The following is a 23,863-nucleotide window of genomic DNA, read 5'->3' as shown; positions in this document are numbered from 1 at the left end:
GGGACCCGCACCTATCAGACATTGATGCCCAATCCTTTGTGGATTTCCTCTGGATTCACAATGCAAAGTGGTGAAATTGAAAGATGCAGTGAAAGCTAAAAGAAAATCCTCTACGCCAGGCATGCTCAACCTGCGGCCCTCCAGCTGTTGTAAAACGACAACTCGCACAATGCCCTTCTGTAGGATGATAGCTGTAGGCCGTTCGGGCATGCTGGGAGTTGTAGTTTTGCAACAGCTGGAGGGCCGCAGGTTGAGCATGCCTGCTCTACGCCGTGCACCGCTCCCAACCTGGCGCAAAGCACAGAACAGCAGCACAGCCCCCTGGACTTAGACTGCAGTGGGTGAAAGGGGCAGGGGAGTACACATATCCCCCCATACCAAAACTTACTACGGGCCCCCAATTTCCCAGTACGTATGCATCAATCACTCCCTGGCAATGTGAAACGCAAAGCACAATGCCCCAGATTTAAAAAAAAATGCTAAAAAATGCTAAAAAAAAAGGGCCCTCAGCCTCACCCCCTTTATTCAAATTCAGTGTTGGAAAAAGTGCAACAGGAGTGCCAAAAAATATAACGCTCCTTCCGAACACCATATTCTCAGGGTATTTACACCAGACAACTCCCATAAATACAGCGCTCCCTCAAGATACAATATTTTCTACCTAGAATGGTCTTTCCGAGGCCATCGTAAGTTAAAACCAAACTCAGTCTAATTTCACACTGGCGTTTTGGCTTTCAGTTTGTGAGATCCGTTCAGGTCTCTCACAAGCGGTCCAAAACTGATCAGTTTTGCCCTAATGCATTCTGAATGGAAAAGGATCCGCTCAGAATGCATCAGTTTGGCTCTGTTCCGTCTCCATTCCGCTTGCAGCGTTTTGCTTTCCGTCTGATGAAACTGAACCAAACAGATCCGTCCTGGCACACAATGTAAGTCAATGGGGACGGATCCGTTTTCTATGACACAATCTGGCACAACAGAAAACGGATCCATCCTCCATTGACTTTCAGTGGTGTTCAAGACGGATCCGTCTTGGCAATGTTACAGATAATACAAATGGATCAGTTCTGAACGGATGCATGTGGTTGTATTATCTGAACGGATCCGTCCATACAATGCCTCAGACTGGTAAAAGCCCTGTATCCGCTGTCTAGTAGCGCCTCTTTACAGTACAGCGCGGTCCTGCATGTCCTATACTGCCCTCTTTCTGTGCCAGGATGAGCTGCTCCTTTGAATGTCAGGTTATGGGGGCGTTGTGTTATTTTTCTGGTACACTGTGTACTGTACAGGACCCTGCAAGTTCCTGTCCTCATCAAAGGAAGTGATTTACAGCTTCCTGATTTGCTTTATCTTCTTAGTTATCTGCTTATTTTTATTAAAGGAGTTTTCTGGGAGTTTACTACTGATGACCTATGCTCTGGTGGGGTCCGATACCCATGACCCCCGCCGATCAGCCGTGCCCTTCTCTGTTATCACCAACCACAGCTCCATACATTGTTTAGCGGCGGTGCTTGGTATCGCGCTCAGCCCTATTCACTTCTATGGGGCTGAGTGCGATACCAAGCACAGCCGCCATACGACGTACAGCACGGAGAAGGGTGCGGCGCTCACAGAAGTGTTGGTGCCTTCTCAGACAGCTGATCGATCGGGGTCCCGGGTGCCACTGATCAGATACTGATGACCTATCCTGAGGAATCCCGGAAAACCCCTTTAAATAATTTTCTCTTATCATAGGATGAAATTTTGCCGCTTTGAAACCAATGACTAATTTTCCATCGAGTTATGGTCTCTAGTTACAATGGTTTCACCAGCCAATGATCATGCTGTAACTTGAGGGACACTGCACATATTACAAAGCTGTCTGCCTGCGGCTACCACTAGGGGGAGCTCAGTGCATAGGAATTTATACAGTGCAATGGAAGCTATAATAATGTCTTTGCACGGAGCTCCCCCTAGTGGCAGCTTCGTGAAAATGGCATTTATTTAACCTCAGAAAATAAGCGCCCTCTTCATATAGCCCTAGGTTTAGACTGAGTGATCTGCTTATACGACGTGTTGTGTCTGCATAATGGAATATTAACTATTCAGTAGTTTGGGAAAGCTGGGTGTATTGGCTGATTTAGGCCAAAGCTCCACAGTGATTATTGTTCACCATAAATATGGTAAATTCACTGCCATAATTGCTGTTACTATGGCAACCATCCAGCGCACATGTCTATTGGGCACGCTGTAGTGCAGTGCTTATACATGCACAGGGACACGTCCAAGAATTCCTTCACAGCCCGCAAAACTGTTACAATTGTTTACTCTTAATAAAGTTTATTGAAATATTTGCCCTCTTTCAAAATGGCGATGCCAACCGCCACACCGGAAGTGAGAGTCGAATACAAAAGCCAACGTCCCGCACAAAGTAACCAGGCGCACCGGTCCCAATGTTAAGATGGCCTCTCCCTGCTCAAGCTAATGGAAATGAGTGGCTCTTCCAACATGGCGACGGAAACTTCCGGCCAGAGAGGAGTGGTGACGTCGCGTCACTAAGGTAATTTCCCGGCAGCCCCCGCGCCTGACGCTGGCTCTTAAGGTTGCGCGCTGAGGTCGGGGCGGTAAAGCACGTCACGCACAGGCCGGCTGGAGGAAGATGGCGGCTCCGGGGGAATACTTCAGCATCGGCTCCCAGGTTTCGTGCCGGACCTGCCAGGAGACGCGGTTGCAGGGCGAGGTGGTAGCGTTCGACTACCAGAGCAAGATGTTGGCGCTCAGTATCCTGAGAGTGACTGAGGGACCGGAAGAGGGGGCAGAGGAGTCAGAGGCTGGGGGAGGGGGGCAGCACACAGTAAGGTGCTGCCTATGGGAGAGCTGACAGCGTGCAGCCAGCAGGTGGAGGCACAAGGGCGGGCTGGGGGCTCTGCCATGACATTCAGCCTGTATAGGCCAGTGCCAGGCTGGGGGTGATCGCTGTGCCATGCTACTGGCACTGGAGGGTTTGCTGGTGATCACGTGCTGGATTGTGCCCCTTGGCAGTCATGGGTGTGTCATTGGTGGTACTAGGGGAGGCTATGATGCTGGGGGTCCGACTCCAGTCACAGGTACATCCCTGAAGGGGTTATAATGTGGGGCACAGTATGATGGCAAGGTGTTTGCGGCGGTAGTGCCCACTGGTCTGGGCTCCACAGAACCTCCTCGCTCCCCTTCCATTGACTTATGACTCAGTTGGTGTTAATCAGCCTCTCTTCTAAGGTTTTTGCCATCTGGACTGGCATAGTCTACGGGCATTTACATGGCAGGTAATCATCTTAATGGCCTTCAGCTTTTCTATGTAGATGAGGGCAGAAGGCCACCACGATTCTAGTCATGGCTGCTGAACCCCTTACGTTGGTTTTTGGGTGTCATCGGTCAGGGATGGATGTGGTAGTGATGCTGCAAGGTGACAGTTGGCTGTAACTGTCAGTCTGAGTTATTAAAGGGGTTCTCTGGCCTGGACGGTCTCTGCTTGTGAAGGCCTCCTTTACATGGCCAGGTGAAGCTGATGAGTTCCCTCCTGGCAATCGCCTGCTCGTCGGTGAAGGAGATCACTGTATTCACATGTGGAGATCTCCTCCACAGTGTGGGAAAGAGAGATTGCTAATGCCATTGCTTGTCCTCATACAGAATCATTGTTTTCTGGCAGCAGAGGCGGTTTAGATGGCACAATCGGCTGCCGGCAAACAAATTACCACCAATGATCCTATTACCAGATGAGCTAGGTGCTTCTCTCATACATTGGGCACTCGGCAGCACCTTTAAATGGGCCGAATATAAGGCAGAGTGAAAGGCCCTTTACAATCTGCTTATGAGGAAATTGGCGATCTGGCAGTGACTGTTCTTGCAGCACCACTAGGCTTGAGCGAGTCGAGCTTTGGATCGTAGATCCGTAATCGTTTCAAACACTTCCTTGGAGGCAAAAAGTTGCGCGAGACTTTGGTGAATGAATTCGGTGATCATTTCTGCATCTTTATGAACGTTAAAAATTCGGAATCCGAAGTCGGGTTTGGTATCGCTTGGTACCTTGTTACCGAATCCGTTCACTTGTCTTCGGGTGAAATGCGTTTTGCTGTACAGAGAGGTCTCAGGCGGCATTAAAAACAAGTGTTTGAACGAATCGACTTAAGATCTATGAACCAAAGCTCGTTTCGCTCAATGCTGAGTCTGACCACCACAGTCCAATTGCTGGGCCCCCCAGTGGTCCTTAGAATGGAGGGTCCCTGAGTCTCCTCTCTGATTGGAGTGGTATTCTCACATGCTGGTCCACCTGGGATAGAGCGCTGTCTGTCAGTCCGCTAGATGCGAATGGACCACTGAACTGACGCACGCTACAAGCTGACGTGGGGACCCTCTGTTCTCTGGAGGTACCAGGAGATTGTCTGTGGATAGGTGATAAATGCTTTTTAACTTTTAAGTGCCTAATAGATGTAAGTGTGTTTTTTGTTTTTTTTTTGACATCAAAGGGGTTTTCTGGTGCTTGGCTATTGTTGACCGATCCTCAGGGTAGCTAATTGGTATCAGATTGGTGGGGGTCTGACACTGGGCAGCCGCGGACAGAAGGTGCCGGTGTACAGCAGCTCGGCTCCTATAGTGGGAGCTCAACCTTGTGCTTCCAGCTCCATCCATTGTGTAGATGCCTGAAACTGCCGATCGGTGGGGGTCCCAGGTGTCTGATGATCTGATATTGATGACCTATTGGGAGTATAGGACATCAATAACTGAGAGCCCCTTTAGGCTTTAAGCTCCACTAGAAGAAATACTGACTTTAGTTGCCGTGCTCTTACTCTCATTGACAGAATACCGCACCAAAAAGTAGTTGTTGGAATTGAATGAACCTTTTGTGTGTGGGTGATTACAGTATTAGAGCTAAAGGATATGTCTTTATGGGGAAAACTGTACAACTGAAAGGAGGCTGTAGTACCCTGTTGGGCCGCCTCTAGCCTGGGTACAAGATGAGATGGCTGGGCATGGTGGCATACAGGTTCAGTAAGGTATCCAGCGGCACATAAATGCCGGGTTGATGATAAATCTGGGGACCAGGCAGCCCAAGGAAGTGTTGTAATCTGGTGAAGACATTCCTGAGAAACCCCCTGTGGTGTGGGTGCGCATTACGCTGCTGTTGAAGAATGCCGTTCTGAAGCTCTGCCATGAGAGTGTGGCCGCAGGGTGTCCTGCACATAGCTCTGAGCTGTTGGTGTCCCTTGAATCAGTCCTGTCATTTGTGATGGCTCCCCACATCATCACACCCGTATTTGGGATAGTGTTTCGCCAAAGGGGTTGTCCGGGTTTTTTCACCCAGGCAGCCCCCCTGAGGCTAGCATCGGAGCATCTCGTGCTCCGATGTGCTCCCGTGCCCTGCGCTAAATCGCGCAGGGCACAGGCTTTTTTGTTTTCAATAACACACTGCTGGGCGGTAACTTCCGCCCGGCTGTGTTTTCGGTGACGTCACCGGCTCTGAGGGACGGGCTTTAGCTCTGCCCTAGCCGTTCTACTGGCTAAGGCAGAGCTAAATCCCGCCCATCAGTGCCGGTGACGTCTCCGGGGTTCCTGTCAGCCCCATGGAGAGCCCTGGTACGTCACCGGAACTCCTAAAAATGCCTTTGCCCTGCGCAATTTAGCGCAGGGCAAAGGAGAGCATCGGAGCATGAACTACTCCGATTCTCATGTCAGGGGGGCTGCCGGGGTGAAAATGGAGGGATGTCCGGGTTCAGCTCTGAACCCGGACAACCCCATTAAAGTACAGGGTTAGTCTGTTTAGAAAGGATCGCCAAAACCGGAGAGGGGGAGGGGTTTGCCTTTATGTAAAGTCCTGTCTAAAGCCCACAGTCCGAGAAGATATAAGTGAGGGACATGAACATGTGGAGTCACTGTGGGTAGAGATACATGGAGCTAAAAACAGTAATAAATTACTAATAGGAGTTTACTATAAACCACCTAATATTCCAGAGTCCACAGAAAATCTACTACTAAACGAGATAGACGAGGCGGCAAATCATAATGAGGTGGTCATTATGGGGGACTTCAACTACCCAGATATAGACTGGGAAACTGAAACTTGTACATCTCATAAAGGAAACAGGTTCTTGGCAATAACCAAAGACAATTACCTCTCCCAACTGGTTCAGGACCCGACTAGAGGGACGGCCATACTGGACTTAGTATTAACCAATAGGCCTGACAGAACAACAGATGTGCAGGTTGGCGGACACCTGGGAAATAGTGACCATAAAGTAATAATCTTCCAATTATCATCCAAAAGTGCTTCTTCAGGGAGGAACAAAAATGCCAAACTTCAAAAAAGCTAAATTTTTGCCAACTAAGAGGCCATAGGCCTAACTAACCGGGACAAGTCCTCAAAAATAAAAATACAGCCACAAAATGGGATATTTTTAAAAGCATCCTAAAATCTAATTGAGAGGTTCATACCGTATGGGAATAAAAGATTAAGGAACAAGAAAGTGTATAAATAGAATGGTAAAGAAAGCAATAAATGACAAAAAGAAAGCATTTATATCACTAAGGGTACTTTCACACTAGCGTTTTTGTTTTCTGGCATTGAGTTCCGTCAGAGGGGCTCAATACGGTAAAAAACTGATCAGTTTTATCCTAATGCATTCTGAATGGAGAGCATTCAGTTCAGTCCCTCTTAGGCTACTTTCACAGTTGCGTTCAGAGCGGATCCGCTCCTATAATGCAGACGTTTTGGATCCGTTCAGAACGGATCCGTCTGCATTATAGTTTAAAAAAAATTCTAAGTGTGAAAGTAGTTCAGACTGATCCGTCCAGACTTTACATTGAAAGTCAATGGGGGACGGATCCGTTTGAAAATTGAGCCATACTGTGTTAACTTCAAACGGATCCGTCCCCATTGACTTACATTGTAAGTCTGGACGGATCCGTTTGCCTCCGCACGGCCAGGCGGACGCCCGAACGCTGCTTGTAGGTGTCCGCTTGCTGAGCGGAGCGGAGGCTGAATGCCGCCAGACTGATGCATTCTGAGCGTATCCGTATCCACTCAGAATGCATTAGGGCAGTACGGATGTGTTCGGGGCCGCTTGTGAGCCCCTTCAAACGGAGCTCACAAGCGGAGCCTCGAACGCTAGTGTGAAAGTTACATTTATTTATAATTTTTTTTTTGGATGGAGAAAATACCGCAGCATGCTGCAGTTTTTTTCTCCGGCCAAAAATACTAAACACATGTCGGAATGCCGAATCTGGCATTAATTTACATGGAAGTGTGTTAGTGCCGGATCCGGCATTAAGTGTTCCGGCAAAACTCATCCGGCTTTCCGGTCTGCGCATTTAAAAATGCAAAAAAAAATTAATACCGAACCGTTTTTCCGGATCACACCGGAGAGACTGATCCGGTATTTCAATGCATTTGTATGACAAATGCCATCAGTTTGCGTCCAGATTCGGCAGGCAGTTCCGGTGACTGAACTGCCTGCCAGAATCCTCTGCCGCAAGTGTGAAAGTACCCTTAAACAGGAGAGTAGCGAGGAAGCACTGAAAAACTAAGAAAAAAAATAGAATATGTAAAAAAAAAAGCAAATAAAATCAGCCAAACTAGAGACCGAGAGATTAATTGCCAAAGAGTAAAACTAACCCTAGAATGTTCTTCAATTATATAAATGGTAAAAAGTATAAATCTGAAGCTGTCAGCCCTCTACAGTGCAATGAGGTGGGAATTGCAGAGAGCGATGAGGAGAAAGCAAAGCTATTAAATATTTTTTTCTCTACTGTATTCACTGAGGAAAATAAACTGTCAGATGAAATGCAGAATGTAAAAGTAAATTCCCTTTTAAAAGTGCCCTGTCTGACCCAGGAAGAAGTACAGCGGCATCTTAAAAAGATTAAAATAGACCAGGCATGCTCAACTTGCGGCCCTCCAGCTGTTGCAGAACTACAACTCTTAGCCTGCCTGAACAGCCTACAGCAGGGCGGTGTGGGAGTTGTAGTTTTACAACAGCTGGAGGGCCGCAGCTTGAGCATGCCTGAAATAGACAAATCGCCAGGACCAGATGGCATACACCCCTGTATAGAAACATAGAATGTGTTGGCAGATAAGAACCATTTGGCCCATCTAGCCTGCCCAATATACTGAGTACTATGGATAGCCCCTGGCCCTATCTTATATGAAGGATGGCCTTATGCCTATCCCATGCATGCTTAAACCCCTTCACTGTATTTGCAGCTACCACTTCTGCAGGAAGGCTATTCCATGCATCCACTACTCTCTCAGTAAAGTAATACTTCCTGATATTACTTTTAAACCTTTGCCCCTCTAATTTAAAACTATGTCCTCTTGTAGCAGTTTTTCTTCTTTTAAATATCATCTCCTTTTACCTTGTTGATTCCCTTTTTATGTATTTAAAAGTTTCTATCATATCCCCTCTGTCTCGTCTTTCTTCCAAGCTATACATGTTAAGGTCCTTTAATCTTTCCTGGTAAGTTTTATCCTGCAATCCATGTACCAGTTTAGTAGCTCTTCTCTGAACTCTCTCCAAAGTATCAATATCCTTCTGGAGATATGGTCTCCAGTACTGAGCACAATACTCCAAATGAGGTCTCACTAGTGCTCTGTAGAGTGGCATGAGCACCTCCCTCTTTCTACTGGTAATGCCTCTCCTAAGAGAATTAAAGGGAACCTGTCACAGGAATTTTGTGTATAGAGCTGAGGACATGGGTTGCTAGATGGCCGCTAGCACATCCGCAATACCCAGTCCCCATAGCTCTGTGTGCTTTTATTGTGTAAAAAAAAAACGATTTGATACATATGCAAATTAACCTGAGAAGAGTCCTGTCCCTGACTCATCTCACATACAGGACTCATCTCAGGCTAATTTGCATATGTATCAAATCGTTTTTTTTTACACAATAAAAGCACACAGAGCTATGGGGACTGGGTATTGTGGATGTGCTAGTGGCCATCTAGCAACCCATGTCCTCAGCTCTATACCCAAAATCCCGTTGACAGGTTCCCTTTAAGTAATGTCATAGCCAGACCCTTATTTCTGATATTTAAAGGGGTTATTTTAAATTGATCTATCCTCTGGTCATCTTAAACGCTGGTCTTAATAAATGACCTTTGTGTTTTGTAACGGGTGGGTTGGTAGAATGCTGAAGTGGTTTGTGCCATCTGCGTTTTTTGCAAACCTATTGACTTCAGTGAGTCTGCAGTTCACATTTTGCAGGCCAGTGTAGAGTATGTTCTGTATATCCGCTCTGCAAAAGACAGAAGTGGAAAGCGCACGGATGACTTTCATGTGCTTTCCGTATCTTGTCAGTTTTGCTAAAGATAGAACGTGCCCTGTACTTGCCTGCAAAATGAGGATCCATTGAAGTCAATGGGTTCAGAAAAAATGCAGATGGCACATGCACCGCTTCTGCATTTTACCAATCGGCTGTTTGCAGAATGCTTACGGTTGTGTATGAGCCGTATGCCCTCTTGTGAGGAGACCCAGTGTCTGATCACTCCTGTACTCACTTATAGATCTGCAGTGAAAACACTTTCTCCTCAAGGTGACACCCATACCATTAAATCCCGTCCCCCCCCCTTATTTGACGTGACCTGCAGTTTTTAAAGCCATAGGGCAACGTTAAGGTCATACAATGGTCACGTGGTGGTACCATGCTGGGGGGCTGTAGTCTGTTCTGAGTTCCTGTTCCATTTGCTTTGTATGTCAAGGTAATATTAAGAAGAGGTCCATTCATTGGGTGTGAGTAACACTGGTCTGTAAAGGGGGGGAGGTCGATTTTGAGTATTGCGTTGGCTGCCCTTGGAGAGCTGCTGCAAAGAGTCTGAGGGTCCTCAATGGGAAGTCCCTGTATTGACTTGGCTTCACTGGAGATTTATCTAACTGGTGTACAGTAGAACTGGCTTAGTTGCCCATAGCAACCAATCAGACTCCACCTTTCATTTTCCAAAGGAGCTGTGAAAATGAAAGGTGGAATCTGGTTGCTATGGACAACCAAGGCAGTTCTACTTCACACCTGTTTGATCTCCCCCTAAGGGCCTGAGCTGCAGTACCACACACAACCTGTGGGGCACCAATTCTGAAAGTAGGCAGTTATGTCTTTTTAACCCCTTTTTTAAATGACCTCATAATCCACTTGCCTGGTGATATGGGTCTCCAGAAGAGCCGACCAGTTCTGCTACTAAGCAGCAGTCCAGATATGTTTTGGTCCTAGCCAACCCAACATAATGCCCGTCCAGCAGTGAGTCTAGTTTTGGGTCCAGTTGCTTGTCTGTTGCTATGGAGATGAGTCCTATTGCTCCCATTCCTTGTGGATGACCGGTGAGTGGTGTGAAGCTGCTGCTTGCTCAGGTTGGCTGCCCCCGTTCTTAGCAAATTGGGATTATCTGTAGCGTATGCATTGTGCTTTCCTTAATCACGGCGTCTGCAGAGTGCCCATCAAGTAGTGGAAAACCCAACCATGCTGACATCCTCCTGCTCAACCTGCAGTACGTGTCTGAGGTAGAGGTGCTGAACGATCGCACACAGACACCCCCGCCTCTAGCCTCCCTCAACATTAACAAGGTAAGTTGTGGTCTACATGCGTCTGCTGCTTCTTCATGTCGGAGTTCTAGGGTTCGTTTGAATGTTTTTTTTTTTGTTTTTTTTTTTCCCAAACGTTTTCAGAAATTGCTGCAAAATTTAGTGTTTTTGTAGAAAATGGAAAAAAAATCTATTAAATTTGACTGCTGCAGCCAATTGCTGTCCTCAGCATGTGCATGAACGTCACCTGACTGCTGCAGTTCAGTCATTCAATGAAGGGCAGAGCTTCCCTGTAAGTTGGGCTCACCCATATAGGATTTGCAGTGAATGTGGCTGTAGATGGTGGATTCCTCGGTCAGTAATTAACCTTCCTGTGGAGGAGACAGGAGGTCTACCTTCAATACCCTTCATGCCTCACTGTAGAGTTCACTGCTGTGGTCCATTCAGATTTCTCATGAAGTCAGGCCGTGTTAACAGTCTTTGATCAGTGATTCTTTGAACCAGGATTTTAATATTGATCTATCCTCAGGGTAGTCCATCAGTATGTGATCGGCGACGGTCTGGCACCCTGCACCCCTTCCCGAGTAGCTCCGTTCACTGTGTAAATAAATTTATAAAATAGCCTTTAGTACGTAGCCTCTAGTGTGTCGCAGGTCCCAATGGTAAAGTGGGTACAGTTCACATTTATTTAAAGGTGCGTTTTTCAGTCGGACCGCACTGTTCTATGGAACAGAAGATTCCTTCAGATGTTGGTGGATATAGGAAAGCACTCAGGCCACAGAAAGCCACCTTCCCCCCCCCCCCTTTACAAGCTTTTGTCAAAGACCAAAGGTTGCAACAATAGTGAAGCACCGTCACATAGGTTGAAATGGAAAGGATTTATTATACTCACAAGGGTAAAACGATAATAAGCAGTATATAAAAGATCAAACACCCGACCCGGGTTTCGCTCCGAAAAGCTTTGTCAGAGGTAGATGCCCCCAGTATGATTTCAGTGTGTGCAAATATGATCGATGTCATGCTGGGGTATGAACGAAACACAGCATGTTCTTTTGAAGTAACTAAAAGGGATTGTTTGGTTCAGGAAGAAGGCAGACAACCCTTGGCATCCGCCTGCAATAAAGAAGTGGTAAGTATTTACCTGGCAGATCGCATGCCGGTTCTCCTGGCCGGGCTCTAGTTACGCCGCTGCAGCAGTGAGGTCACTGGCCTCTTTAGTGCACCAGATGAGCCCAGTGATTGGCTGTAGCGGTCATGTGTTGTCAAAGTGTCACCGCTGCAGCCGGGTAAATGGAGCCTTTCAGCTATTATTCGGCCGGTTGTGGCTGGATTATAGTAAATGGGGCTGGACAGACGTTCAAGCTACTGGCAATGCCGGAATGCACTAAGATCTGGCAGGCTGTTCCCTGCCGGATCCTTAGCACCAGTAGTATGTTTACAAGGGCCAATGATCAGGAACGAACATAATTTTTTTCCCGATCATCATCTCGTATAAAAAGGGTCCATTTTAGGCCCCTTCTCAGGACCCGTTGGTGATCCAGCCACCTGAGTCCCAGTGATCAGTGCTTTACAGGCCTTATCAATGGGTCATATAACATGCCTTTTACTTCTATGCAAGACGGATTATGAACACTCTTGTGCCAAGTTTATAAGTTATCCCCTATGGCGCAGCAGGTCGTGCATTGCCCCTCCATTTATTCTCTATGGGAGTGCTAGAGATAGCAGCGTACAGCGCTGAGTTATGACTGGCTGTTCCATAGAGAATGAATTGAGTGGCATTGTGCATGCATGAGAATGGGGGAACGGGACCCCCATTATAATTGGTCGGACCCCCACTGATTCGCTAGTTTTTCCCCTTACCTGTGAAGATAACTTATAAACTTGGCACAACCCATTTAATTAAACTGATGGGTCTTAGGGCTTTAGTTAATTGCAAATGGTAAGTTTTATGCCAAGAAAATGATGGACCCATGGTCTGTGTACGCACCGCAGAGGCCGCGAGCAGACTTGACCTCTTTATGCAGTTGCTTTACGTAAGTTACAGGCCTAAAGCCGAGACTGCAGTAGTAAAAGATGGTGACTGCTGTGAGGTTCATTGTGGGCACTCGTATACACACCCAGTGCTGGATGGAGAGCAGTGCCATGCTGTGGACTTTGTACCAATGTGCAGGTGAAGTCATCGATGTGAACCTGTGCCATCCTTCCTGCTTGAACGTGTTCATTTCTTGGTTTTGCAGCTGGCAAGCAGAGCCCGGTTGGAGAAGGAAGAGAAGATGAGCCAGGCTTATGCTATCAGTGCTGGGGTCTCTCTGGAAGGACAGCAGCTATTTCAGACCATTCATAAGACGTAAGTTGTCTGCATAACTGAACAGGAGCCCAGTCCACATATGAAGCTGGAACCCAGAGAGAAGTCCAGCTACCGACTTCATTCATCCTAAGGAAATGTCATTTCATTGATTGCATTTGGGGATCCACAGGTTGGTCTCTTCAGCACCAAACCTAAAGCCGGGCATACACATTCAGTAGCTGTCAGCTGGATGATTGTTCAGCAGGCAGCTGTGTCTCCCGACTCCCTCGCACTCATTGCCCAAACATTTATATGTATTCTATGGAGAGAGAGACAAAGAATCTGCCAGACATTTCTGGAGGCAGCGGAAAGGATGCATCCTGAGGATCGGGGGAGCCCAGATGCATTGTGCGCCAGCTTCAGTCAGGAATGAAGTGAAGCTGCTGCACATTAGTTCCTACGTTGCTCTTGCATGTGGCAGGGCTCCATAGAAATACATTGTATGTAATGCATTGGGGTGTATGAGAGAGGCAATTGACCGATTGCTTGTTGTAGTTTCCTATGGTAACTATAAAATAGTGTTTTTTTTTAAAAGATAATATTTAATATTGTGGGACATGCGTCTTTTTGATCACTTGGTGTTGCACTTTTAGTGATGTAAGGTGACAAAAGTGGCTTTTTTTTTTACTTTTTATTTATTTTATGGTGTTTATCGGACAGGGTGGATTGGATCAGGTGATTTAGAGTCAGTTACGGACGCGGTGATACATAATGTGTGTTTTTTACTTATAAAATCAGGGGAAAGGGACTTCATTTATATTTTTTCACTTGAAACACATTCTGGGACTTTAACTTTTGAGGGTCTGGTCCCCTCTGAAATGCATTACAATACATCTGTGTTGTAATGCATTGCCTGTTAGGCCTCTTTCAAACGGCCATGTGCTGGCTGCGCCCGTTCTGCGGACCGCAATTTGCACGGGCACTGACCTTAGAGCAGCCGCGTGCGGATCGCGGACCTATTCACTTGAATGGGGTTCGCGATCTGTCCATTCTGCAAAAAGATAGAACAAGTTCTATATTTTTGCGGAACAGAAGAATAGAACACCACAGTCCGTAGTGGTTCCATGCTTCCATTCCGCACCGCATCTCTGGATTTGCGGACCTATTCAAGTGAATGCGTCCGCATCCATGATGTGGGGAATGCACACAGCTGGTGACCCTTGTGTTGCGGAACCGCCATATGTGGCCCGCAATACGGCCATAGAACGAATACGCTTGTGTGTAAGAGGCCTTAGTGTATTACACTGAGTAATACACTAACAGGTTGCCTTGAAGACCCAGCCTGAGGCTGGATCTCCTGGGCACCCGTAGAAGGCAGGTCCCGATGCCGTGCAAGGCATTGGGCAGCCTGTGCATGGCATCGGGCTACCTTGTCACCCATCGGGTCCCTGCCACAGCAGGGCAGGGACTCGATGGGCTCCCTCACCCGCCGCATGCACCTTCTATGCTGCGGTCTGGATTCAGCTCTGAACCTGGACAACCCCTTTAAGGGGATAAGCATCTTGGTGAGGGTCTGACTGCCGGGAGGAAGCTGGCAGCCTGCCAGCGTCTTTCCCTTTCTACCAGAGCACAGGTCTGGCAGACAGATGCGAGCGCTGTCTGGCCCTGTCGATCAGGACATGGAGGGAGGCGACAAAGGTGGGAGAACAGAGCCTCTAGGAGCAGGAACAACGCCCCCCCCCCCTGCTCCTAGAGGCCAATTAGCATATTATAAAAGTTATATTTCTGGCATAACAAGGGCATAGATAAAAGTAGGAATAAACTAGTTAGGTTTAGCTGACATTAGCACATCGCTAATGTCAGCTAGCTTAATAGGGTTAAATCTGATGACAGAAACCCTTTAACCTCTTGCGTACACGGGGCGTACGCCCTGTGTATTTCTGACCGTGGGCGGTTATCGGAACAGAGTCCCTGCTGAAATCATTCAGCAGGCACCCTGTGACCATGCCGAGGGGGGTCCTACCTAAGACAATCGCCCAAAAAAAAAAAAAACTATAGCTCTCAGACTAAAATGCTTTTTTATGTTAAACATATTTTTATGGGTATTGCCGCGTCCGTAAGAACCTGCTCTATAAAAAATACCACATGATCTAACCCCTCAGGTGAACACCGTTAAAAAAATAAATAAAATAAAATTAGAAAAACTTTCAAAGCCTTTTTTTTTGGTCACCTTACATCACTAAGTGTAATAGCAAGCGATCAAAAAGGCGTATGTCCCCCAAAATAGTGCCAATCTCATCCCGCAAAAAATGAGCCTCTACCTAAGACAATCGGCCAAAAAAATGTAAAAAAATATTGCTCTCAGACTATGGGGACACACAAAAATTTTGGGTTTCAAAAATTATCTTGTGTAAAACTTAAATTAAAAAAAATTAAACCTATTAGGTATCCCTGTGTCAGTAAGAACCTGCTCTATAAAAATAGCACATGATCTAACCTGTCAGATGAACGTTGTAAAAAATTAAAATTTTAATCCATTTTTTCCAGTAATAAAAGCGAGGGTTAACAGCCAAACAAAACAATATTTATGGCCCTTATTCTGTAGTTTACAGAAATGCCCCATATGTGGTCATAAATTGCTGTATGGCCAAGAGGCAGGGCACAGATGGAAAGGAATGCCATATGGTTTTTGGAAGGCAATATTGTTTTTTGGTACTGTCACAACTGTCTAAACTAGATAACATATTTATGATTAGTATGTTGTAAAAAAGAGCACTTATTGAAAAAATAAAATGAAGTTAAATGGTAATATATTTGCACAAAGGCAGTTACATGAAGTATAAATTTTATCCCGCTAAAAACAAATTATTTGAGAAAAAAGTTGTAGGAATAGCTCACTCTTATGTGACAGGGAACAGGTGCTCTAGTCCAAATGGCTATCACCCGTACAGAGAAAAATATACACTGCTCAAAAAAATAAAGGGAACACAAAAATAACACATCCTAGATCTGAATTAATTAAATATTCTTCTGAAATACTTTGTTCTTTACATAGTTGAATGTGCTGACAACAAATTCACACAAAAAAAAAAATGGAAATCAAATTTTTTAACCCATGGAGGTCGGGATTTGGAGTCACCCTCAAAATTAAAGTGGAAAAACACACTACAGGCTGATCCAACTTTGATGTAATGTCCTTAAAACAAGTCAAAATGAGGCTCAGTAGTGTGTGTGGCCTCCACGTGCCTGTATGACCTCCCTACAACGCCTGTGCATGCTCCTGATGAGGTGGCGGACGGTCTCCTGAGGGATCTCCTCCCAGACCTGGACTAAAGCATCTGCCAACTCCTGGACAGTCTGTGGTGCAACGTGACGTTGGTGGATAGAGCGAGACGTGATGTCCCAGATGTGCTCAATTGGATTCAGGTCTGGGGAACGGGCGGGCCAGTCCATAGCATCAATGCCTTCGTCTTGCAGGAACTGCTGACACACTCCAGCCACACTAGGTCTAGCATTGTCTTGCATTAGGAGGAACCCAGGGCCAACCGCACCAGCATCTGGTCTCACAAGGGGTCTGAGGATCCCATCTCGGTACCTAATGGCAGTCAGGCTACCTCTGGCGAGCACATGGAGGGCTGTGCGGCCCTCCAAAGAAATGCCACCCCACACCATTACTGACCCAATGCCAAACCGGTCATGCTGGAGGATGTTGCAGGCAGCAGAACATTCTCCACGGCGTCTCCAGACTCTTTCACGTCTGTCACATGTGCTCAGTGTGAACCTGCTTTCATCTGTGAAGAGCACAGGGCGCCAGTGGCGAATTTGCCAATCTTGGTGTTTTGTGGCAAATGCCAAACGTCCAGCATGGTGTTGGGCTGTAAGCACAACCCCCACCTGTGGACGTCGGGCCCTCATATCACCCTCATGGAGTCTGTTTCTGACCGTTTGAGCAGACACATGCACATTTGTGGCCTGCTGGAGGTCATTTTGCAGGGCTCTGGCAGTGCTCCTCCTGTTCCTCCTTGCACAAAGGTGGAGGTAGCGGTCCTGCTGCTGGGTTGTTGCCCTCCTACGGCCTCCTCCACGTCTCCTGATGTACTGGCCTGTCTCCTGGTAGCGCCTGCATGCTCTGGACACTACGCTGACCTGACACAGCAAACCTTCTTGCCACAGCTCGCATTGATGTGCCATCCTGGATAAGCTGCACTACCTGAGCCACTTGTGTGGGTTGTAGACTCCGTCTTATGCTACCACTAGAGTGAAAGCACCGGCAGCATTCAAAAGTGACCAAAACATCAGCCAGGAAGCATAGGAACTGAGAAGTGGTCAGGTCACCACCTGCAGAACCACTCCTTTATTGGGGGTGTCTTGCTAATTGCCTATAATTTCCACCTGTTGTCTATCCCATTTGCACAACAGCATGTGAAATTGATTGTCACTCAGTGTTGCTTCCTAAGTGGACAGTTTAATTTCACAGAAGTGTGATTGACTTGGAGTTAGATTGTGTTGTTTAAGTGTTCCCTTTATTTTTTTGAGCAGTGTAGAAATTACTTCAATTGTGGCCTGGCACTCTGTATGTGTGGCTTCAAATGAATACACAATAATTATGGTGATCACACTCAAATTTAATAAATGAAAAACAATCGTAATAACACTATAAAACTATTAAAAAATTATAAAAACATCAAACAAACATGTGCATGCTCACACATTAAATATTGTAGGAAAAATACGTCATAAATCGTATATGCAAGTAGTTCATAAAATAAATGAGGGTGGTTTTCTGATGACTGAACTAAATCTTTATATTTGATTTAAAAGTTCGCATAAAGTGCATTCTGCTGTTATTGCGGCTTGCGGGCCAAGATGTTCTTAAAGGGGATGAAAAGCAATCCTGAATACTGTTCACCAGTTACTGCTTGATTATAGTTTGTTTGCGGTTTAAATGTCCAGACCTTAGTTTAGGTCTATGATGGAAAAACAAGTACTGGTATGTACTATAATCACCGCCTATACAGGTCTTACCTGCTTCTAGGTGGATAAGAATATTCGTGTTCCAAGATATGGCATTACATACCCGACCTAAGAGTTGCTGCTGTGTTCGTTTCTCCACGCTATTCAGGCAGACGCCGGTATATCACGTGGTCTGTATCAGGAAACAGGTTTGTATCTCGCAGCAAGGTATCGCAGGAACTTGGTGTTGAAAATGGGATCTGAATATTTTTTTTTCTTATTTGGAGCGCTCCAATTTTTTGTAAGATTGATTTTAATAGATCATCCGTATAAAGGCCTTTTCTTAGTCCAGTGGGAGTTCTCAGCTGGTTACGCCAGATGCGTTTCGGGGACCTCTTACCCCTTCCTCAGTGGCAGATGCCTGTTTCCTGATACAGACCACGTGATATACCGGCATCTGCCTGAATAGCGTGGAGAAACGAACACAGCAGCAACTCTTAGGTCGGGTATGTAATGCCATATCTTGGAACACGAATATTCTTATCCACCTAGAAGCAGGTAAGACCTGTATAGGCGGTGATTATAGTACATACCAGTACTTGTTTTTCCATCATAGACATAAACTAAGGTCTGGACATTTAAACCGCAAACAAACTATAATCAAGCAGTAACTGGTGAACAGTATTCAGGATTGCTTTTCATCCCCTTTAAGAACATCTTGGCCCGCAAGCCGCAATAACAGCAGAATGCACTTTATGCGAACTTTTAAATCAAATATAAAGATTTAGTTCAGTCATCAGAAAACCACCCTCATTTATTTTATGAACTACTTGCATATACGATTTATGACGTATTTTTCCTACAATATTTAATGTGTGAGCATGCAAATGTTTGTTGTTTTTATAAATTTTTAATAGTTTTATAGTGTTATTATGATTGTTTTTCATTTATTAAATTTGAGTGTGATCACCATAATTATTGTGTATTCATTTGAAGCCACACATAGAGTGCCAGGCCACAATTTACAAGTAAAAACAAATTATCATACAAGTGCATCAAAATAAAAAATTATGGCCACCGGAAAGCAAGGATAGGGAGGAAGAAGTTGTGGTCCTTCAAGACCAAAATTGGGTAACTCCTCAAGGGGGTGCATTTCTGTCCTATAATGCAATGTGAGATGTCCTGTATTTGTGCACACATTAATATTGTTTTCTCTTACAGGATAAAGGACTGTAAATGGCAAGAGAAAAATATAGTTGTTATGGAAGAGGTAGTTATCTCTCCACCTTACCAAGTGGAAAACTGCAAAGGAAAGGAAGGCAGCGCACTAAGCCATGTTCGCAAAATAGTGAGTTTCTGTTCATGTAGATTTGTCATGTGCAAAAGCGATCGTGTAGGTTGAGTGTTTCAATACTTTACTTTTGGCTTTACGTGAGTAGTTTGTTTCGTTTCAGCCTTTTTCTCTGGTTATAGGGGTTGCCTGGGAATAGACATTGATGACCTAGCCATAGGCCACTTTCACACGGCCTTTGAAAATGGACACACTGTCTGGTTTTTCATGGCCATTTTTCAACCATTTGCACATCCATTTTCTGTCCACTTTCAGTTTCCTCAGTAGTTCCCCCATATATAGTGTGTGTGTATATATTTATATTAATATTACACTTGCAAGAAAAAGTATCTGAACCCTTTGGAATGATATGGATTTCTGCACAAATTGGTCATAAAAAGTGATCTGATCTTCATCTAAGTCACAACAATAGACAATCACAGTCTGCTTAAACTAATAACACACACAGAATTAAATGTTACCATGTTTTTATTGAACACACCATGTAAACATTCACAGTGCAGGTGGAAAAAGTATGTGAACCCTTGGATTTAATAACTGGTTGAACCTCCTTTTGGCAGCAATAACTTCAACCAAACGTGTCCTGTAGTTGCAGATCAGACGTGCACAACGGTCAGGAGTAATTCTTGACCATTTCAATATTCTTGGGATGTCTGGTGTGAATCGCTTTCTTGAGGTCATGCCACAGCATCTCAATCGGGTTGAGGTCAGGACTCTGACTGGGCCACTCCAGAAGATGTATTTTCTTCAAGCCATTCTGTTGATTTACTTCTATGCTTTGGGTCGTTGTCCTGTTGCAACACCCATCTTCTGTTGAGCTACAGCTGGTGGACAGATAACCTTAAGTTCTCCTGCAAAATGTCTTGATAAACTTGAATTCATTTTTACTTCGATGATGGCAATCCTTTCAGGCCCTGATGCAGCAAAGCAGCCCCAACCCATGATGCCCCCACCACCATACTTCACAGTTGAGATGAGGTTTTAATGCTGGTGTGCTGTGCCTCTTTCTCCACACAGTGTTGTGTGTTTATTCCAAACAACTCAACTTTGGTTTCATCTGTCCACAGAATATTTTGCCAGTACTGCTGTGGAACATCCAGGTGCTCTTGTGCAAACTGTAAATGTGCATCAATGTTTTTTTTGGACCGCAATGGCTTCCTCTGTGGTATCCTCCCATGAAATCCATTCTTGTTTAGTGTTTTACGTATCGTAGATTCGCTAACAGGGATGTTAGCATATGACAGAGACTTTTGTAAGTCTTTAGCTGACACTCTTCTTCACCTCATTAAGCAGTCTGCGCTGTGCTCTTGCAGTCATCTTTACAGGACGGCCACTCCTAGGGAGAGTAGCAGCAGTGCTGAACTTTCTCCATTTATAGACAATTTGTCTTACCGTGGACTGATGAACAACAAGGCTTTTAGACATACTTTTATAACCCTTTCCAGGTTTATGCAAGTCGACAATTCTTAATCGTAGGTCTTCTGAGAGCTCTTTTGTGCGAGGCATCATTCACATCAGGCAATGCTTCTTGTGAAAAGCAAACCCAGAACTGGTGTGTGTTTTTTATAGGGCAGGGCAGCTGTAACCAACACCTCCAATCTCATCGATTGGACTCCAGTTGGCTGACACCTCACTCCAATTAGCTCTTGGAGATGTCATTAGTCTAGGGGTTCACATACTTTTTCCACCTGCACTGAGAATGTTTACATGGTGTTCAATAAAAACATGGTAACATTTAATTCTTTATTATTAGTTTAAGCAGACTGTGATGGTCTATTGTGACTTGGATGAAGATCAGATCACATTTTATGACCAATTTTATAAAAACAATATTTTTATTTCTTAGTGGTATAGCAAATAATTGCGCACACACAAGGCTTCTTTCACAGCTGCAATATACATTCTGTCAGAACAGTCAGCCAGAATGTACCATATCGGGTATAGCTGGATACTGCCGGCTGCTGCAGCGATTGACTAATGGGGTCTGGCCTTGTTACAGCATTCAAGCTGGGTTTTGGCAGGCCAAAAATAAAGTTTTGGACGATAACCAGCATGTATGCCGGAACATGGCCAGATGACCTTGGACCACATTATAGTCAATGAGAGCATATAGCTGGTTGTTTCTTTCTATACCCAGTATGGTATACTCCAGCAGGCTGTTATTCTGCCGGAATGTGTATCTAAGGTATGCCATCCATTGCCAGCCAAATTGCCATGTCCTCCCACTCCCCCAGTGCCATGTACCTTCTCCAGTGCCTCAATGCCATCTAACGTGTCCCCCCACCCCCAGTGCCATCAGATCAGCCAAATTGCCATCATTTCATCCCCTGCCTCCATGCCATGTCCCTCAGTTCCATCTGACCTTCCATGCCATCAATTGTGCCTTTTTGCCATCCATAATGTCCCCCACCCAGTGCCATCAGTCCTTCTCTACCATCAATGTCCTCCAGCGCATTCAGTCTATTTCAAATCACAGGTGCCCCCTTCAAACCCCCCCGCTAACTTGTCAGCTTTCCTGGCAGTGCGCTGATATGGAGTCCGCTGGAGACTGACAGTGTCTTCTCCCCAGCATGCACTGGGAGTGACCTGACGTCACACCCAGCGTCGGCCAGCACGCTGACTATGTGCACGCAAGGCCCTGGCCAGTGCAGCGCGGTGCCGAGTCGGGAGGCCAAGGAGCGGTGAGCGAGAGGCTTCACTTCACTCACTCTCCGTCATCATGTGATTTTAAACGAATCCTCGATGCAGTTTCCCTGCATCGAGGATTTTTTTTATTTTTTTTTGCCTTGATTACATCGAATCTTTTCAGCCCTACTCGCCTCATCTACGTGAATGCACAGTGACACTCACTCCTCACTGGATTCTCATTCTAATTTTGTACATTTTCTTCTAGGTTGATAAACACTTTAGAGATTTGGAAAGTCAGAAGGGGCTGCAGAGAAATGCAATCCAACCATCACAGAAGGAAACCAGCACGTCCTCCTGAGCCCTCAGCCACGTCGGCCTGGCTGCCCCTGAGCTGCCTGCTCTTTATTCCACTATGGTGGGATCCGTGAAAAGAGTTGGTGGAAGGGGTGGTTGACATGGGGATGGGGCAAGCAGGGCTGGATCGGGGTGGTATTGGGTAGCTTTTTATTCCCGGACTAGTCCCTCTCAACCCCTTCCTACAATGGCCTCCTCATTCCAGGGTTTTGTATTGAGGGGGTTGAGGGGATGCAGAGCTATGGAGGACCCCATGGGGACCCCCTATTCCCCTCAATTTTTTATTTTTTCTTATTTTCCATTTGCCGGTCCAGTTCAGAATTTTCCTGAGGTTGTGTTTCTCCCGCAACAGTATTGTTTTCCTAACTTTTTTTTTTTTCCCCTCTCGAAATATTTACTTTATTTGTGTTGCATTTCTCATCTCTGTTCTGTTGCTGGAGGAAACCCTCAACCCTTGCTCAGCCGCTGGGGCAGAGCAGTGCTTGGCATAGCTGCCTCTGGCTGTGAAAGGGTTATAAAATTGCCTGTAAAAAGGAGAAAAAAAAAGAAATTAAAAAAAAAAAGAAAAAAAAAACAAAAACAGAAAATAAAAACGAAAAAACAAAAGTAAACCTTGTCTGCAAGATTTCTTTGATAGCAAATAGAATGATATGCAAGGCTAATTAAGAGTAAGTACATCTTTGGATGTAGATTTGGGGGGAAGGGGGTGTTGTGTGCAATAATTTTATTTTATTTTTGATTGTGCTTTATTTGGGAGTTACATAGTAGAATCTGCTCCCAAAGTATCAGTTTGGGTGGGCATTGGATGATATTGCGCACATAATATAGTTGCATGTGTTTAGAGCTGAGGACAGCAATTTCCAACACCGGATGTTTTTGAAACTGCAATTCCCAGCATGCACACTTGGTTGTAAGTTGCTTTTGGGGCTTCTCACCTTAAGGCCTCATGCACACGACTGTTTTGGTCCGCTTCCGAGCCGCAGTATTTGCGGCTTGGATGCAGACCCATTCACTTCAATGGGTCTGCAAAACCGTTGCCCAGTTCCGTGGTCCGCAAAAAAAAAATATATAACCTGTCCTATTCTTGTCCGTTTTGCGAACAAGAATAGGCAGTTATATGCACCGTTCCGCAAATTGCGGAGCGCACACGGACACCTTCGTTTTGCGGACCGCAAAACACAACGGTTGTGTGCATGAGGCCTAAGGGGGTTCTTTTTGGGCAATCTGACTCCCAGTGATCAATTGTAATGTGGGGGAAAGCTGACATTTGGTGTTCAATTTCCCTGCAGCTCCGCCATAGGGGAAATGGAGCATTACAAAGTGCCCCATCTGTAACACTACATATCTTCCTTCATGAAGCACTCTTTTGTGACCACTTTCCACTTTGACTAAGACACGAGGATCTTAAAGGGGTTCTCCGGGAATGATTTAAAGTGGCAGCCAGAAACTTTGAGCCGGAAAGGTTACCTCCACTTGCAGAGCTGCCTAGGGGGGTGAGTACACACTGAACTGCTCTACTATAGATGGTACTGATGTCATCACGGCTGAGCAGCCTGACAGGAAAACTCACCAATATGTAGTATATGCCAGTGCCAAAGTGTTGAGACCTCACCCACCCAAGGCAGCGCTTTAAGTGGAGACAATCTGACACTTGCAGGCGGCCAATCATTCTCAGAGAACCTCTTTAAATAGGGAACGCTTCTATTAATACAAATACTGAATAGTGAAAATGGAAAAACTGAACCATTTAACGCGTTCGCTACATGTATGGCG

General features: G+C 45.6%; 1 protein-coding gene across 1 annotated transcript; it reads left to right on the top strand.

Annotated features, from left to right (window-relative positions):
• Positions 1 to 2,540: 2,540 nt before the first annotated feature.
• Positions 2,541 to 22,695, top strand: LSM12 (LSM12 homolog). Its single transcript, XM_040437686.1, has 5 exons — positions 2,541 to 2,756; positions 10,426 to 10,559; positions 12,755 to 12,864; positions 18,979 to 19,105; positions 22,002 to 22,695. Exons 1-5 carry the CDS (start codon positions 2,636 to 2,638, stop codon positions 22,092 to 22,094), a joined length of 585 nt encoding a protein of 194 aa, XP_040293620.1. The 5' UTR covers positions 2,541 to 2,635; the 3' UTR covers positions 22,095 to 22,695.
• Positions 22,696 to 23,863: the final 1,168 nt, after the last annotated feature.

Source organism: Bufo bufo, chromosome 6 (genome assembly GCF_905171765.1).
Source record: "Bufo bufo chromosome 6, aBufBuf1.1, whole genome shotgun sequence".
Taxonomy (NCBI): Eukaryota; Metazoa; Chordata; class Amphibia; order Anura; family Bufonidae; genus Bufo; species Bufo bufo.
The sequence above is the reverse complement of the archived record's forward strand: the minus strand, read 5'-3'. Positions and strand labels throughout refer to the sequence as shown.

What these genes read in the sequence shown, in the direction of transcription:
- LSM12 (XM_040437686.1), top strand. Translation starts at nt 2,636, where the DNA reads ATGGCGGCTCCGGGGGAATACTTCAGCATCGGCTCCCAGGTTTCGTGC. An exon ending in GAGCAAGATGTTGGCGCTCA is followed by an intron (nt 2,757 to 10,425) that starts GTATCCTGAGAG and finishes CGGCGTCTGCAG; the next exon opens with AGTGCCCATCAAGTAGTGGA. An exon ending in TAAGCCATGTTCGCAAAATA is followed by an intron (nt 19,106 to 22,001) that starts GTGAGTTTCTGT and finishes ATTTTCTTCTAG; the next exon opens with GTTGATAAACACTTTAGAGA.